General features: G+C 40.2%; 1 protein-coding gene across 2 annotated transcripts in view; it reads right to left on the bottom strand.

Moving 5' to 3' along the window:
- Positions 1-16,611, bottom strand: part of PARP14 (poly(ADP-ribose) polymerase family member 14) — a 41,338-nt gene that overhangs the window by 11,143 nt on the left and 13,584 nt on the right. The window contains exons 6-11 of one of the 2 annotated variants that reach the window (XM_012780481.3): positions 12,615-14,830; positions 7,281-7,517; positions 6,544-6,765; positions 3,726-3,804; positions 1,349-1,498; positions 325-387 (exon numbers count right to left, since the gene is read on the bottom strand). In XM_012780481.3, the coding sequence (XP_012635935.2) occupies positions 325-387; positions 1,349-1,498; positions 3,726-3,804; positions 6,544-6,765; positions 7,281-7,517; positions 12,615-14,830 (2,967 nt within the window). The remainder of the gene's footprint in view (positions 1-324; positions 388-1,348; positions 1,499-3,725; positions 3,805-6,543; positions 6,766-7,280; positions 7,518-12,614; positions 14,831-16,611) is intronic. The other variant, XM_012780482.3, reaches the window with a different exon arrangement.

The raw sequence follows: 16,611 nt of genomic DNA, 5'->3' as shown, positions 1-16,611 counted from the left end.
CTGGAAAACAGACCAAAAAAATGCAAAATTAGATGTTGAACCCACCCTGTGTTTAGAAAGCAAAATGTCTGATTTGGCAAGTAAGGAATTTATGGATAAAAAATTCCCAACATAATATCTTTGACGAAAGTGTATGGCTTAAATTCTCTTTTTAAACTGTGAGATTACTTCTCACATCTAATTCTCTGTGATTGGGATTCTTTAGTAAAATGCATGATTTTTTAAAGTGATGTGTTGTTGGCTCCCCGGTCCCAAGACTCCCTTGGCCTCTCCACAGCCACCCTTCCAGTTACAATTTTGGACAAAAATAGCACTATGCCTTACCTTGGAGAGAACACTCCACTTCTACACTTTGTCCAGCACTTTCTAAAATTGCTTTGGAGACCCCTACATGATAAAAATCAAGATGATAACAAACATGAATAAAAAATTCATTATGGTACATTTGGATCAGAAAGAGTTCCTCATTTAAGTCCATTCTCCCTCATTGAAGGAATCCTATAACCTGGGTATTGCTGATGACAAAGAAAAAAAATTCATAAAATAACTTGTTACTAATCATGAGAAACCCTGCCAAAATAATTTAAAAGGCTGGGTGCCATGGCTCATGCCTGTAATCCCAGCACTTTGGGAGGCTAAGGTGGGAGGACTGTGTGAGGCTAGCAGTTTGAGGCCAGCCTGGACAATACAGCAAGACCCTGTCTCTACAAAATATTTTTAAAACTTATCCAGACATGGTGATGCACACCTGTATTCCCAGCTACTAGGGAGGCTGAGTTAGGAGGATTTCTTGAGCTCAGGATTTTGAGGTTGCAGTAAACTGTGATCATGCCACTGCACTCTAACCTGGACAACAGAGTGAGACCCTATCTCAAAAAAAAAAAAAACACAATTTTTTTTTTTTTAATTATTGGCTGGGTGTAATGGCTCATGCCTGTAATGCCAACACTTTGGGAGGTTGAAGCAGGAGAACTGCTTGAAGCCAGGAGTTCAAGACTTTGTCTCTACAAAAATATTTTTTTTTTAAATTAATGGACGTGGTGGCATGTGCCTATAGTCCCAGGTACTCAGGAGGTTGAGGCAGAAGAAATTGCTTGAGCCCAGCAGTTTGAGGTTTCAGGGAGCTATGATGATACCACTGTACTCTAGCCAGGGTGACAGAGTAAGACCCTGTCTCAAAAACATTTTTAATTAATAGTGATAAGCCAAGATATAAAAAACATACAAAGATAAACATAATACATATAAACATAAAAAAGATATAAAAAACAGTTTGGCTATAGAAAACTCCTTTTCATGGCATCTACTGTTAGCTAATACACTCATCAAAATTGTACAAGTAAGGTACCTGCTTTCAGATTAAATGTTTTTGATGTTGAATTCACAATCACATCTGCATCCTCCTTGGTGATATCTCCAGAAGCCACCTGGAAGGTGATGGGGCCAATCTTCATTTCATGCACATCTAAACTGGGGCTAGAAATAGTCCCATAAAGACCTGAAAAGAAAACAAGTGGAGTCAGTAACCAAGTCAGCAACAGCAAGAATTTGGGTCGGGTGCTCCTCCCCTGTGCCCCTCTCATACGTCTTCCCTCTCTCTGTGACCTCTAGCCTAATGTGGCCCTGACCCTGAGCCCCAGTGAAGATCTGATTCTGAGAAAGAATTAGAAAATACAATATACGTCAAACGTGGACTCTGGTGCTGGCCAAGGTGAAGTTAGCCCACTAAAGACTCTCTCCCCCATTTATTACAACAAAAACAAAGGACAGACACAAAAAGTCACTACTTGAGAACTCTGAAAAGTAACAATGGCAGCAGGCAGATTGAGGAAGGGAGCCAACACTTGCAGAAGCAACCTGTCTGGGGTGCGGGGAGGGGAGTTCTCAGTTTGTTCTGTTTTATAATTTTTCCTCTTTTCTCTCCCAGCTTTGACCCAAGGGTGGTCCTAGCTGCAGGACTGCACAATGGGAGCAGGCAAAAAAACACTCAGAGAATTCTTATCTTTGTGGCCAGAGCTTTGGAAAAAATGTCCCTGCGAGCTGAATAGTTTGGGAGGGAATCCTCATTCCCCTCGCCCCCTGCCACCTTTTTTTTTTTTTTTTTTCCAGATTGTGTCTCTTTCTGTTGTCCAGGCTAGGGTGCAGTGGTGTCATCATAGCTCACTGCAACCTCAAACTCCTGGGCTCAAGCAATCCTCCCACCTTGGCCTCTCAATGTGCTAGGATTATAGGTGTGAGTTACTGAGTCTGGACTTTCTTCTTTTTTAACCCAGGCCCTTGCCCAAGATGCTCTCAGTTGCAGAACTCTACGCTGACACCACAGGGAGCTCAAACTCTGAGAGACGGCCTGTGTTTCTGGCCAGAATATTCAGGGATAAGCACCTCTGTGGTCTGAAAAGTGGATGTGTGTGTGTTATTTTTTTCCCTCACTTTCTTTTGTCTCTTCACTTTGCCTAAGGGCAACCCTGGTGATGCAAAACCATGAGGCAAGACAACAGGCAGACTTAACTCTGAGGGAACCCTGTCTTTCTGGCCAGAGGACCTGGAAAATGCAAGCCAGGGAGTGGGAGAGGAACCCTAGAAAGGTGACAGCTAGAGACAGGGATCCCCTAACCCTGTATACCAACTGAGCTCAGCCTAGAGCCGAGTGGGGCAGACCCAAAACAGCATAGCAAAAGCTTTGAGAAATGAACTGACCCTGGAGCCACTGCCTGAAGAAATGAGACAGAACTTGCAGAATGAACCTAATGGACTGCCTGGCTGTTCAACAATTAAACAAACAATCGCTATTTTCCAGAACACTTTAACAAGACCCAAGTCTCACAGCATGCTATTTAAAGTGTCTAGCCTATATTCCAAAATTGCTTGTCATACAAAGGACCAGGAAAATATGGCCAACTCTCAAGGATAAAGACAATCAGTAGATGCCAATCTCAAAGTGATCCAGATGTTGAAATTATCAAAGACTTTAAAGGTATCTACTAGACCTATGATCTATGAAACCAAAGTAAACATGTGAATGAATGGAAATGATGTGGAATGCATGGAAAAATAGGAGCAGAGAAATAAAAACTATTTTACAAAGAACCAAATGGACATTTTAGAACTTAAAAACACAGTATCTAAAGTAAAAATTCACTGGATGGGCTCAATAGCATAGTGGAACAGAGAGAAAAAAGATTGGGCGTGGGAAGAACTGCTCCTCACAGACCTATGGGACACTAGCGAAAGGCTTATTAATATTCACATTATTGGAGTATCAGAAGGAAACATGGAAGAGACCAGTGCAGACAAAAATATTTAAAGAAATAATAACTTCAAAATTTCCAAATTTGATGGAAGGCATACATTTGTATATTCAAGAAGCTTCAGTTACCCCAAACAGGATAAATGCAAATGTAGCAACAACAAATTTGACAGAGGTAAAGCATTAATTAGTATTGTCTCTCTAAATTTGTCTATTTTTTAAAATACATGTCACATTATCCTTAGGAAATAGTCATTTGGAAAACCAATTAGATTATGTAAGTTGGCCCCCTTCTCTTTTGCTCCAGAATATATAAACATGGCCAGTGCCTTGCATGCTCAGGTATATGGAACACAATTCAGTATCTTATCACTCATTGGATTTTCTTCATAAAAATCATCACTATCATCTTTTACCTGTCGCTGAATAGTTAATTACCAACTAGATATCATTTCTCAATTTAAAAGCTTTACTGAACCTTGTGTACCTTCAGCCTTGGGAGTTTTATCACTGATGAGATTTCCATTAGCCCTCCTGGCAAATTCATCTGAAAATGCCTGAAAATATAAACATAGTTTTGACCATCATACTCCCAAATAAATTTGATTCATAAGGGCTTTTGATTCTACATGCATATATACATGGGAGAGAACAATTCTCAAACAGTATTAATTTCATTACAGATTTTTCAAGTTATAAAAACAATACATTTATTTCTATTTCTACAAATGTGTCTTATGAAAATTACCAAAGATGTGAACAAAGAAATACAAGGATATTCATTAGAGTGCTATCCATAATAAAGAAAAAAGTAAAACTTAAAAATTCAATAGGGAAATAGTTACATAAACTATTTGGTATACCCATATGTTGCAATATTTAGCAGCCATTAAAAATCATATTCTCAAAGAATATTTAGTGAAATAGAGAAATGGTCATTTTATACTATTAAATGAAAAAAGAAGGATATTAAATTATATAATACATAACCTGACTTTAAAAAGTACACATGTAGAAAAGAAGACTGGCATAAAATACAACTGAAGAATTTATGCATTTTGTATTATTCGAAGTTTTACAATGAACATGTATTACCTTCATAATCAGTAAAAGCAAATAACTTGCCAATTGGAAAATCTAGTTTTAAGAGAATTTTGAGGGGGGGAAAAAAGCAAGTGACTAAAGACTGATGCAGTGATGGGAGAAGGACCCAGACAGAGAGAAGAGCGAGGGTCTCAGACTCAGAGCCCCCAGGGGCCAGGCAGGTCACCAGGCACGGTGTCAAGGTGGACTGAGCTGACTCTGGAGAACTAGAGAGCATCTGCTACTCAGCCGTAGCAAATTGTGCCTAGCCGGAATCCATGTCCAGCGAGCCAGGAGTGTTGAAATTTTAGGTCATAGTGGACATCTGGAGTTGTATGTAAAATTTTTTATTTTTAAATGTTAGCAACATATTAAAATGTTTTTAAAATAGCCCAAATAAAGCATATTTAGAGGTCATATTCAAACCATGGGCTGCTGTGTAGCTACTTCTGTTACAGTCTCTACTAATAAACATCTCAATAAGTTTTGCTGATTTTTTGTGAAAATGTAACCAAAGTTTAACTGTCTTTAAAATCTTAAGAGAAAAAGCATAACAGCCATGTGTAGAGAATTAGTGTTATTTCAAATGGCATTAAATGTGTCTGTACACACTAACTTTTTTTACAGAATACTTGCAGGGTACTCTAAATCTAAAGAAAATGAAGGCTAGGGTTGCACAAAAATAGTGAGACTTGAAGGTTGAGGTCTATGTCACAGGACTCATGCCCATATCCAATCAGCCATTCATCCAAAAACATTCAGCACTTTGTATCTCTCCTTTAGTTTGTTTTGTCTGTATAAATCTTAGCTCCAAAGTAATTATAGTTTATAAGACGGAAAGTACATGCTACTTTCCATGTGTTACTACTGTTCCATGATCCACATCGCTTTGCACAATGCAAGTCATTGGGAGGTTATTTAAAAAGTTTTCATTGAATAGAAGTAACTAATTATAGAGGATAGTAAATGGATCACATATTTCACTCAGGTGGCTTGGCAGCCTGAGTAGAATTTAAGTTAGATTTGCTAGCTTCCAAAGAACTTACAGGCAGTGTCTAGTTCCAGGAAAAAATAAAGTATGACCTAAAAATTTAGATGGTCTAATGATCCATGAAGATCTCTTGGGTTGCTGACTTTAATCTGTTTGTTAAATTTTTGCAATATCATGGAACTTTTCAAACATTTAATGTCATCTACTCTATTGGATTAAATAAAGACTTGGAGTGCAGAGTTAATGGTTTAAATGACTCTTGTGCTTCCATAATGCTGAGTCCAGCGGCTCCCCACAGCTGATGCTCAGTAAATGTGGGCTGACTGATGGGCTCCCTGTGACTAAAGATGGCTCTGGTGTTTCTGGTCCCAACTCTCCTGCTCACATGGGGATGTGCTGATTCATTCTAACTACACCCTTCACTTGGAGCCCATCCTGACATTTTCCTACTGGTTGGGCTACAACTATGCTTTTATAAATCTAAAGAATCTAAATCTAAAGAAAATGAAGGCTAGGGTTGCACGAAAATAGTGAGACTTGAAGGTTGAGGTCTATGTCACAGGACTCATGCCCATATCCAATATGTATTAAATATTTTAATACGTATTAAAATTTCTATGTCCCATATGGAAGGGAATCCTATAGAGTCAACTCTACTGCAATATGTGGGCCTTATTTGGATTCTGATTCAAACTCAAAGTTGTAAAAACAAAATAAAATATTTAAGAGATAGCCGGACATCAGAGCATTGACTTGATAATTAATAAAATCAAGGAATTATTGCCAATTTCTTTTAGGTGTGATTTAATATTGTGGTTATGTTACTTTTTAAGAAACAATTGTTATAGTTTAAATGCTGAATTGTTTATGGATAAAATAGGTCTCAGAGTTGCTTCAAAATAATATGGGAAGAAGGGAAATACATGGATGAAACATATTGGCCAATTGGGAATAGGGTGATAATTGTTGAAACCTAGTAATGGGTACAAGGGACTTCATTATACTATTTTGTCAACTTTTGTATATGTTTGAAATTTTCCTAAATAAGAAGTTAAATTTTTTCTATATCCATAATTTTTCTTGAACTATATCATGCTACAACTAGTCTACACTACTTCCTTATTTTCCTGTATGGAATATATATCAAAGAACATCCTTTTAGAGCAAGAAGGAATTTGAGAACATTGGGTTTCAGTTGTCAATATAATGAATGATACCATACCTGAATATTTCCCTGATCACTCGGGTGCAGTAGAAATTGAACCTCTTGTAAAGTTGTCAGTTGATTCTTGCTACTAAATTTGAGCACCTCTGAAATGATTAATTCAGCAAACACGGTTTTAGGAAATCCCAAGTTTCCTGTTCCTATAGCTGGAAATGCAATCGATTTTAAGGACAAGCTCTCAGTGATCTCCAAACATTTTCTGATTATGTCTTCCATGATCTGAAAAGCACAAAGCACATCCTTATGTACCTTGCCTAGAAATGGGAGCTAGAACAAAAAGAACACCAATTTAGCAACTTTGACTGTGATCTCCGTCTACTTCTGTTTGCTTTCAACAGAGATTAAGGGCAGTCAGAAAAGGAAGGAAAAATAAAGGAAAAGGGAATGTAAAAAACCCTCTAAAAGTGATTTAAACTCAGCGATGAAGGAAAGAAGCAAAGCAACTACTGCTCTCTTCCATTCTTCAGGCCCTCATCTGGCTTTCCGCATAGGAATTACTATCCTCAGTAACCCTTCTCTGAGCTCCAATAATTACTGAGCACAGTAACCAATTCATATTATTAACTAGTCCTCCGGAGAAGTCAGCTATAGCTTAAAGAATGGCCTCAATGATGGAACCTGCCAAAAATATGACATTATTATGGAAGAGAAACAGAAAAGCTCCAATCTATGACACTGCAAGGAAAGTCCAAAGAGATACCAAATTTCCTAGAGAACTTAAAACCTGGCCCAACCTTGTGTGAAGATGTGTCACTACTTCCCCAATCCGGAGCCACGACGTGAAGCACCCGCTGGCAGTGCAGATTGCAACCACTGGTTTGCAGAACTGTGCCCGTGCTGATAGATGCCCCTTGTCCGGCTGTGTTCAATTCTTTCTGGAGCTCTGGCCCAGCTTTTTCCAAGAGGGCTTGGGAAAGGGGCCCTCTATTAAGTGCAAGACTCGAGGGAATGGAGTTGACAACAACATCGGTCTTAAAGAGAAAAGCAAAAATTTGTTTCAAATTCTAGAAAGCATTCATCAGTGATTGCTGTATTTGAGACACTGGGCTTGGCACAATGGGAGACAACTAAAATGATTACGGTTTCAGAGATTGAAATACCACCCCAAGACAAAGTATTATTAAATACTTATTGAAGTGACACTCCAGGACAACAGAGAGCAGTCAAAAAGCAGTATACAAGTGGTATAGGATCACTGAAGGAGTCCACAGGAAGCCCCTTACGTAGCTAGTGAAAATGCCATGAGTAATGTGGGCTCTGAGAAGTGGGAATAATTGCAGCAGGCAGAGAGAGATAGGGAACAGCATGAACACAAACGCGGTGTGCTGTGAGCTGAGAGCAGATTAATTTGATCCGATAGCGAGCTTCTGCTGCAAAATGGCACAAGCTGGGCTAGAAAAGTTACAGTGGGGGTAGACTGCAGAAGGTCACCTCCTGTGCCAAGCCACCTGGCCTCTGTGAAAGTGAGCAGACACGGAAGCTGTTTCCCCAGACCGTGAATGTGAGCAGATTAATCAGACTGGATTAGAGAGGCCAAGAGAAGAAAGGAGAGGGAATGTGACCAACTGATTTTCAACGTGGCCCTGCCTGGGTTACTGAGGAGTAACACATAGCAGTTTCCATGGCAGGGGAAGCTACACATCTAAGGGGGTGAAAGGACCAGAAAGAGCATCTTAATAGTCAGTGTCAATACTGACTCTTGCTCAAAAGAGGTTTTTTGCTTATTTATTTGAATTTTTAAAATGAGAAGCAAAATTATTTTTAACATTTTGATATAGTACAATGGTTAAGAGCCTGAAAAAATTCTAATCCTGGCTCTACTTATTTGTTAGCTGTGGGACTTAAGCAAAATACTTAACCCCTCTAAATCTCATTGCCTTATCTATGAAGTGAGAAGAATAATAATCCTAGAATCTACCTCAGAGCACTGAATGGGAAAATGCATATCAAACACTTAGCACAGTGCCGGACACACAGAAACACTCAACCAACTACAGTTCTTATAACTATCACTGAAGCTTACTGTAAGAAGAAATCTAATTTTTTAATCTCCTCGTTCAGTATTTTTTAAATATTTTAAACAAAGTAACAACTTGAACAGAGAAGGAAGATAGCTCACAGAATAGAAGAAAATATTTGCAAATCATATATCTGCTAAGGGACCTGTATCCAAACTAGGTAAAACACTTAAAACTCAGTAATAACAAGACAAATAACCCAATTTAAAAATGGGCAAAGGATCTAAATGAACATTTCTCCAAAGAAGATATACAAATAGCCAAAAAGCACATGAAAAGATGTTCAACATCATTAGTAATTATGAAAATGCAAGTTAAAACCACAGTGAGGTAGATGCCACTTCATACTCACTTGGATGGCTATAATAAAAAAGAAAGATAATAGGAAGTGTTGGCAAGGACGTGAAGACATTGCAACTGTCAATATTGCTAACAGGAATGTAAAATGGTGCAGCCACTTTGGGAAAAAGTCTAGCAGTTCCTCGAATGGTCAAACATAGAGTTACCATGTGACCCAGCCATTCCACTTCTAGGTATAAACCCAAGAAGACTGAAAATATATGTTCCCCAAAGACTTGTACACAAGTGTTCATAGCAGCATTACTCATTAAAGTCAAAGAGTGAAAACACTCCTAATGTTCAACTGATGAATGGATAAATAAAATATGGTATATTTGTACAATGGATTATTATTCAGCCATAAAAGAATGAAGTTCTGAAACATGCTACAACATGGTTGAACCTCAAAAACATTCTGATAAGTGAAAGAAGTGAGGTATAGCCAACCACTAATTTTATGATTCTGTTTATATGAAAATTTCAGAATAAATGAATCTATAGAAACAGAAAGTAGATTAGTGGTTACCTAGGGCTGGGGATGTGGGGTGGTTGGATGGAATGAGGGTGGCTCAGGGTTTCTTTCTGGAGTGACAAAAATGTTCTAAGATTAGATCATGGTGATGGTTGCACACCTCTGTGAATATACTAAAAACCATTGAATTGTATACTTCAAATGGATATGGTATGTGAATTATATTTCAATAAAGCTGTTTAAACATAAAGGGGGATGATTGCTCATGCCTGTTAAACAATTTTCAGCTTCTCTCAAGATAGTTGTGCCACAGGAATATGCTAAAACAGTAAGGGTACTCAAGTATATTCACAGTATATTCATGGGCATATGCTTAAAACAGTTTCGATTGTATCACCTTTTATCACATTACATCAGACGATGGGGGGATGTTTAGAGATACTCTTTTTATAAAACAATTCAGAGCAAAACATTTGGCAGGTTTATTAACCACTTCAGTACAGCGCTCACTGGCCGCAAAACCTTGCCCACAGCCAGCACTCATGAATCCATTTTGCTCTTGTGTGTTGAGGAAAGCTTTAAAACACTGAAAGCTTGTCTTATTTTACAGGCAGCTTTACTTGTAATGTACATCAGAATAGGTAACATATACATATATGTTTTTATTACGTTATTTTTAAATGTTCACAATTTTATTTGGACAAATGAAAAATTAGAAAATTCAATTCAAAATTATAGACTAAAGTCGACGCTCGGCTGTGTGCCTTCATATCATGGCTGTCGGCTAAAGTCCACGGCTGCGTGCGTTCATCTGTGGCTATCGACTACAGTCAACGCTGGTACCGAAGTGGTTAAATCTAGTTCATTTCATTTAGTATTACGTAAAGCATATCCAACTGTGTTTTGTTTAAAGATAATGAGAACAAATGACACCTGGTGCTGGTAACTTAGGATTTTGGTCTTGGTCTTTGAATAAAACATTCAGGCTTGATTACACTGTCACTGTATTGTGATGTTTGTTTTCTTTTAGGTGTATTGTACGAATCAATCTTCCTGCAAAAAGTGGCGCAAAAAAGAGAGAGCCCAGCAGTGGTCTGGGGGGCAGGCAGGGTGTTCCACAGCTCTCTGTCCCAGCCTCCCTCCAGCAGCCCAGAGTGTGTCCCCTCCAGGCCAGCAGAGAAAGGTTGTGGTTAATATTCATCAGAAAACACAGCTATGGCCATGCCAGTTATTACAACACACAAAAATGTTTCTATTGGTTGGTAAATATGTGCTGCCCTGCCTCTGTCCCCAGTGCTCTTACCACCTTCCCCACTCCCTGCCAGGAATCTCTCTCCCAGGACTCCCCCAAATCCTACAATTAAAGAAGCAATGCCGCTGCTGTGATTGCTTTGGGGGTCTTCTTCATGAATTCTTTGCCTAGGCCAATGTCTGAAGGAGTCTTTCCTACATTTTCTTCTAGGATTCTTAAGGTTTCATGCCTTAGGTTTAAGTCTGTTATCCATCATGAATTGACTTTTGTAAGAGGTGAGAGGTGGGACCTGATCAAACTAAAAAGCTTTTGCACAGCCAAGGAAACTGTCATTAGAGCGAATAGACAGCCCACAGAATGGGAGAAAGTATTTGCTCTCTACACATCTGATAAAGGGCTGATAACAAGACTCTATCTAGAACTCAAAAAAATCAACAAGAAAAAAGTCAAACAACCCCATCAATAAATGGGCAAAGGACATGAACAGAAACTTTTCAAAAGAAGACAGAATAATGGCCAGCAAACATATAAAAAAATGCTCAACATCTCTAATCATTAGGGAAATGCAAATCAAAACCACAATGAGAAATTACCCAGTGAGATTGGCCTTTATCAAAAAATCCCAAAGCAACAAATGCTGGTGAGGATGTGAAGAGACAGGAACGCTCTAACACTGCTGGTGGGACTGCACATTAGTGCAAACTCTATGGAAAAGAATTTGGAGATACCTCAAAGAGCTAAAAAATAGAAATACCATTTGATCCAGCAATAGCACTACTAGGCATCTACTCAAAGGAACAAAAATCATTCTATAATAAAGACATCTGCACTTGAATGTTTACGGCAGCACAATTCACTATTGCAAGGAAGTGGAAATAACCTAAGTGCCCATCAATCCATGAGTGGATTAATAAAATATGGTATATGTATACAGTGGAATACTACTCAATTATAAAAAACTACGGTGATCTAGCATCTCTTTTGTTTTCCTGGATAGAGCTTCATTCAGCCCATTCTCTGAAGTGAGGTATCACAAGAATGGAAGAATAGGCACCACATGTACTCGCCATCAAACTGGCACTGACTGATCAACGCTAAGGTGCTCACACGGTAGTAATATTCTTTGGGGGGTTGGGGGCTTAGGAGTGGGAAAATTCACCACTAATGGACACTATGAGCATTGTAGGGGGTAAGGGCACACCTCAAATCATGGTTTTTGTATGGCAAGATCATGACATGTAACCAAAATGTTTGTACCCCTATAATACCCTGAAATAAAAAAAAGAGAGAGAGAAAGAAGCAATGCCTAGCACAGCAGGAGGTTTCCAGACCCTGCCGTGGATGGCTGCTGCTGTGATTAGTTAGAGCCTATGTTGAAAAGGTTGTTAAATACCTTTTAAAAAACATATTAATCCCTTCCCCCATCACACACACACAGCCAGCCCTGGAGCCTACAAGAATTGCCCCCACATAATACCTGACACCGGGAACTTTCCCAGATCCACTTTCCACTTTCCCACCCCACATTTCCTCACTGGAGTTGGGCACTGATGGCCCCTTGACTCTGGCCCCCAAGTTCACTCTCGCTTAGCACACACCATGATAAGATTCCTGCCCTCTGCATACCCTATGCCAGGGGTCCTCAAACTTTTTAAACGGGGCCAGTTCACTGTCCCTCAGACTGTTGGAGAGTGCGCACTGTGTGCCCGGGATGAGTCGGCCGCTAAGCAGGACAGGCAGCGGTGGGCAAAAACACCCCACGAGCTGGATAGATAAATGTCCTGGGTGGGCTGCATGTGGCCTGCGGGGCCGTAGTTTGAGGACGTGTGGTCTAAGGAAACCCGTTTCAAGGTAGGGATAGAGGGCATGGGATTCTCTCCCCTGATTCTCCCTTGGATCCTTTTCCTCCTTGGGCCCCCCATGAGAGAGTGACAGGCCAGGTGGAGTCACGGCCCCCCGGTGGTGCTCCATAAAGAGGGACACTCACCTTAGCATCCTGCACACTTCCTCTCACCAGCAGCATCCGAAGGCCTCTGGGGGACACCAGAGTCCCCTGTATTTGCGGTGTTTCCCCAAGCCCGGCTGCTGCTGGCGAACTGGGCCCGGCAGCTGTATCAGGCAGGGTGTCTTTAAATATCCTTTTCATAGCTTCAGCAAAGGCCTCGGTAGTCTTCTCAGACACATCCACAAGGTAAATCTCTTTCAAGAAGCGTCCATCCTGGTTACCCTCGAAGTTTTCCTTGACAGTTGAAACAATGGTCTCCACACACCGGTGTAGGGGAAAGCCAAAGATTCCCGAACTAATGGCTGGGATGGCTATGGATTGGCACTTGTGTTTCTCAGCTAAATCCAGACTTAGTGTCACAACTCTCCTTAACAGGTGCACACACCTCGGGGCCTCGCTGCTGTCCCATCGGGGCCCCACTGCGTGGATCATGTAGCGATACGGGAGCTTTCCTGCTTTCGAGATGATGGCATTGCCGGGTAGGACCCTGCCGTTCTTCTTCACTATCTGGTCACAGTGGGCCTGGAGCTCAGGGCCAGCTGCTTGTGACAGCGCAGCGGCAAGGCCACCGGAATGCCTGAGGTCCTCGTTGGCGGAATTCACCACCACGTCCACGGGGAGCCGTGTCAGGTCGCCCTGCTGCACAGCCAGCACCACGCCAGGGGCCAAGCTCCTCTGAGAGAGGCACTTTTCCTCTCTCCTGGCCTGCAGTTCAACGAAGCAACCAAACAGCCGTCTAGCCTCACTTTTATAAAACCGCTCTTTATCCTGGAAAAACTGCCTGGCTCCCGGCTTATCGATGCAGACGTTCTGCACATAGATCGAATCTCGGATTTGCCGGAGGGAGTTCATTACCTCCAGGACGTCCTTCTTCGAGCCAGTTAGTAAAATGCCTTTTTGTTTGTTCTTATGATTGAAAACTAACTGCACATTTGCCTTCTTTATCTTTGGCCAGAATACCTTCCTTTCTGCCCTTAAATACTCTATAACTAAGGAAGAATTTATTTCAATCAATCTCTCTACTTTCATGTGTTTTTCCAAAAACTCAAAAAGCACCTTATAGATATCATCTACTTGTCTCACACAGCCTGCAATGAGGACCTCAGCTGTGGGTTTTGAAGTTAACTCATTGATCACCACAGTGTTTGAGGAGGAATTATGTTTCTTACGCAAACTGCAAGTGAGATTTTTCCAGTTCCTGTCACTGAGAACTTCTCTGCTCTCAATTTCAATGTGCTTATAATTTAAGGCACTGAGCATTTGCTTTTCAGCTTCTAATAAGACTTCAGAAGAACAGCCGGTTAACAGAACAGTTTTATCTTTTAGCTCATAAATCACAAGAATTTTCTGTGCTATAAAAAGACGTTTAGAGAATTCTTTACAGTCTACCTGTTGCAAAAACTGGAAAACCTCAGGAGAAACCTGAATGTTTTTCTGAGCCATGGTGAACACCTTTTCCTGGATTTCACACTTTATTTTATACACATCTGCGCAGAGTCCTTTCAAGCACATGTATTGAGTGACTGGATCATAACTAATCTCCACCTCTGGGCACTCGGTGCCTAGACGGTCCAGTATACCGCTCTGGTGCAAAAGAGAATACTTGCTTGGAGGCATGGCCACTTTTTCCTTCACACTTTGCTCTTCCCTTTTAATTTTTTGTGTGGTGCTTTCTATTAATTCCTTGATTTGTAGCTCAATGTTTTGGACATCCTCTGATTTCCCTGCTAAGGTTATTATCTCCTTAAGTGTATCAAACTCAATCAAAATCCTATCATCTTCTAAGTTATTTTTTATAATGTCCCACACTACTGGATCTGCTTTAAGTGGGGTAACTTTATATTTAGACCTGATGCCAGAAAGTGCTGTGGAAGTGTCTTCCTGCCAGGTCTTGATTCTTGGTCTTCCTTGACTGACTAAGGTGGCTGCTGGTCTGATGGTCACTTTACCACTGAGTTGGGACCATGCTAGTTCACAGTGACGATGTCTCATTTCATCATTTATCTCATCAATCAGGTGATTATTTTTCTGTAAGAACTTCCATAAGGGGAGATCTAATGATTCTTCAAATGGTGCTGGAAGCTTGATCAGAGGCTTCTCTTTTCCATACAAGGCTGTGCCCAACGAGGCATAGTATGGGAACACAGAAAGTGGCATTTTATTGAAGTCAAGTTTCTTGGCCATGACGCTGTCTAACACTTAAAAGGAAAGAAATGAAAGTAAAGTAATCACAGTGTGATATGTTTCAAATGAGAACAAAACAAAACTCTCCTATTCCAGAGGGAAAAAACCCTAACGTTTGTAGAATGTTGATGTTACAATATATTAAGAAGCAGCACTACTCTCAAAGTGCTCAAATATAAATTGATCTGTGCTAACAGTGCACAGGTCTCCCTTATTGAATGGAATAATTACTTTCTAGGCAAAATCACTCTATGTTGAAATCCTGTTAATTAAATTCTATTTTCTGTTTTTCTGATGTTACTGACATATCACCACCATGGTAAGAAATAGATGAGTTTGGTCACAAGCGTGGAGATAATGTTTGCCCCAGTTTAAAAAAATATTTTGGTGCTCAAAGTAAAGCTCATCTAAGTTTATGCTATTTGTTCATTTTTGTAAAGTCCTACAATTTTATGCTTCAAAGTTGACTGAGATTCCACTAATACCACTCAGAGGAGGAGAATAATGATAAATTATTATAGCTTACCAAGTGCCAGACACTATTCTAAGTGCTTTACATATATTTAATTAATTTCATCTCCACAACAACCCTTTGAGGTAGAGATACTATTATCATTAGATAGATAATAGATAGATACTATTATTATCTATCTATTATCTATTATTATTATTATTTGTACCCCCAGGAATAAGTGATAAAACTGAGGCTAGGAAAAGCTAGAAAATTTGAACAGCATTACACAAACTGCAAATATCTGAGCTAAATTCAGCATCTGTCTAACCCTAAAAACCATCCTCTTGCCCCTCTACCAAACCCAAATCATCCTCACAGTCCTCTGAGAGCCCAGCCCCAGAGACTATAATTCAGTAAGACCTATACCTCCTCCTGCTCCTCCTGCTGCTGCTACAGTCTCTCTCCTGCCACTTTTACCAGGACAACAGTCTCTCGTGTGTGTGTGTGTGTGTGTGTGTGTGTGTGTGTGTGTGTGCATGTTCTTCTCCCCCTCATTTTGTGTAAGTTGTTAGGCAGGTACAAGGGGTATCAGCAGAAAGGGAATTATTAGTAGAATAAGCTCTAATAATGAGCTGGATTAAAAGAGTATCCTTCACAGAAAGATGTTAAGAAATAATTTCGCCTTGTGTGAGATTGGGTGCTAGGGCTGGTGTAAGGCATAATGGGAAGAACATGGCGGCCAGAGGACCAAACATAGAGCTTCAACTTCCCCACAGGGCTCTGTGGAGGCTCCAAGCCTGGGCAGTACCAGGCACCACTAACATGTCCCAAGAGCCACCATGTGCCACGCACTTTGCAGGTACTATTTCATTTCACCCTCGCAACATTCCTCTAAGGTAAGTACTGTATTTCCCTGAGAATAAGACCTACCCATAAAATAAGCCCTAGCAGGATTTCGAAGCATTTGCACATATAAGCCCTATCCCAAAAATAAGACCTAGTGATGGGTGTGGCTATGCAGTGTATCTGCACAACTCATGCATTTCGTTGTGGGGTGGTAAAGAAGACGAGCAGCCCTTCTCATCTGCCCCATGAGAGCTCTATTGCTCAACATGAGAGATTGGGGCCAATGGTTCTAAAGGAAATAGAGTCATAATAAATTTAGGATAGAATTCAGGGTTTGGAGAGTTATGATGATATTCCAGAAGAAGATGACTTAACTATATTTAAATAAATGTAGAATGTTGTATTGTACTTGAAAAAAATCCCCTGAAAACCCTCCCCTAGGGTGTCTTCTTGAAGACAAATCAATATAAGACCCTATCTTATTTTTGGGGAAAC

This window comes from Microcebus murinus, chromosome 1 (genome assembly GCF_040939455.1).
Source record: "Microcebus murinus isolate Inina chromosome 1, M.murinus_Inina_mat1.0, whole genome shotgun sequence".
NCBI classification, from domain to species: Eukaryota; Metazoa; Chordata; class Mammalia; order Primates; family Cheirogaleidae; genus Microcebus; species Microcebus murinus.
This window is presented reverse-complemented; position numbering and strand designations above follow the sequence as displayed.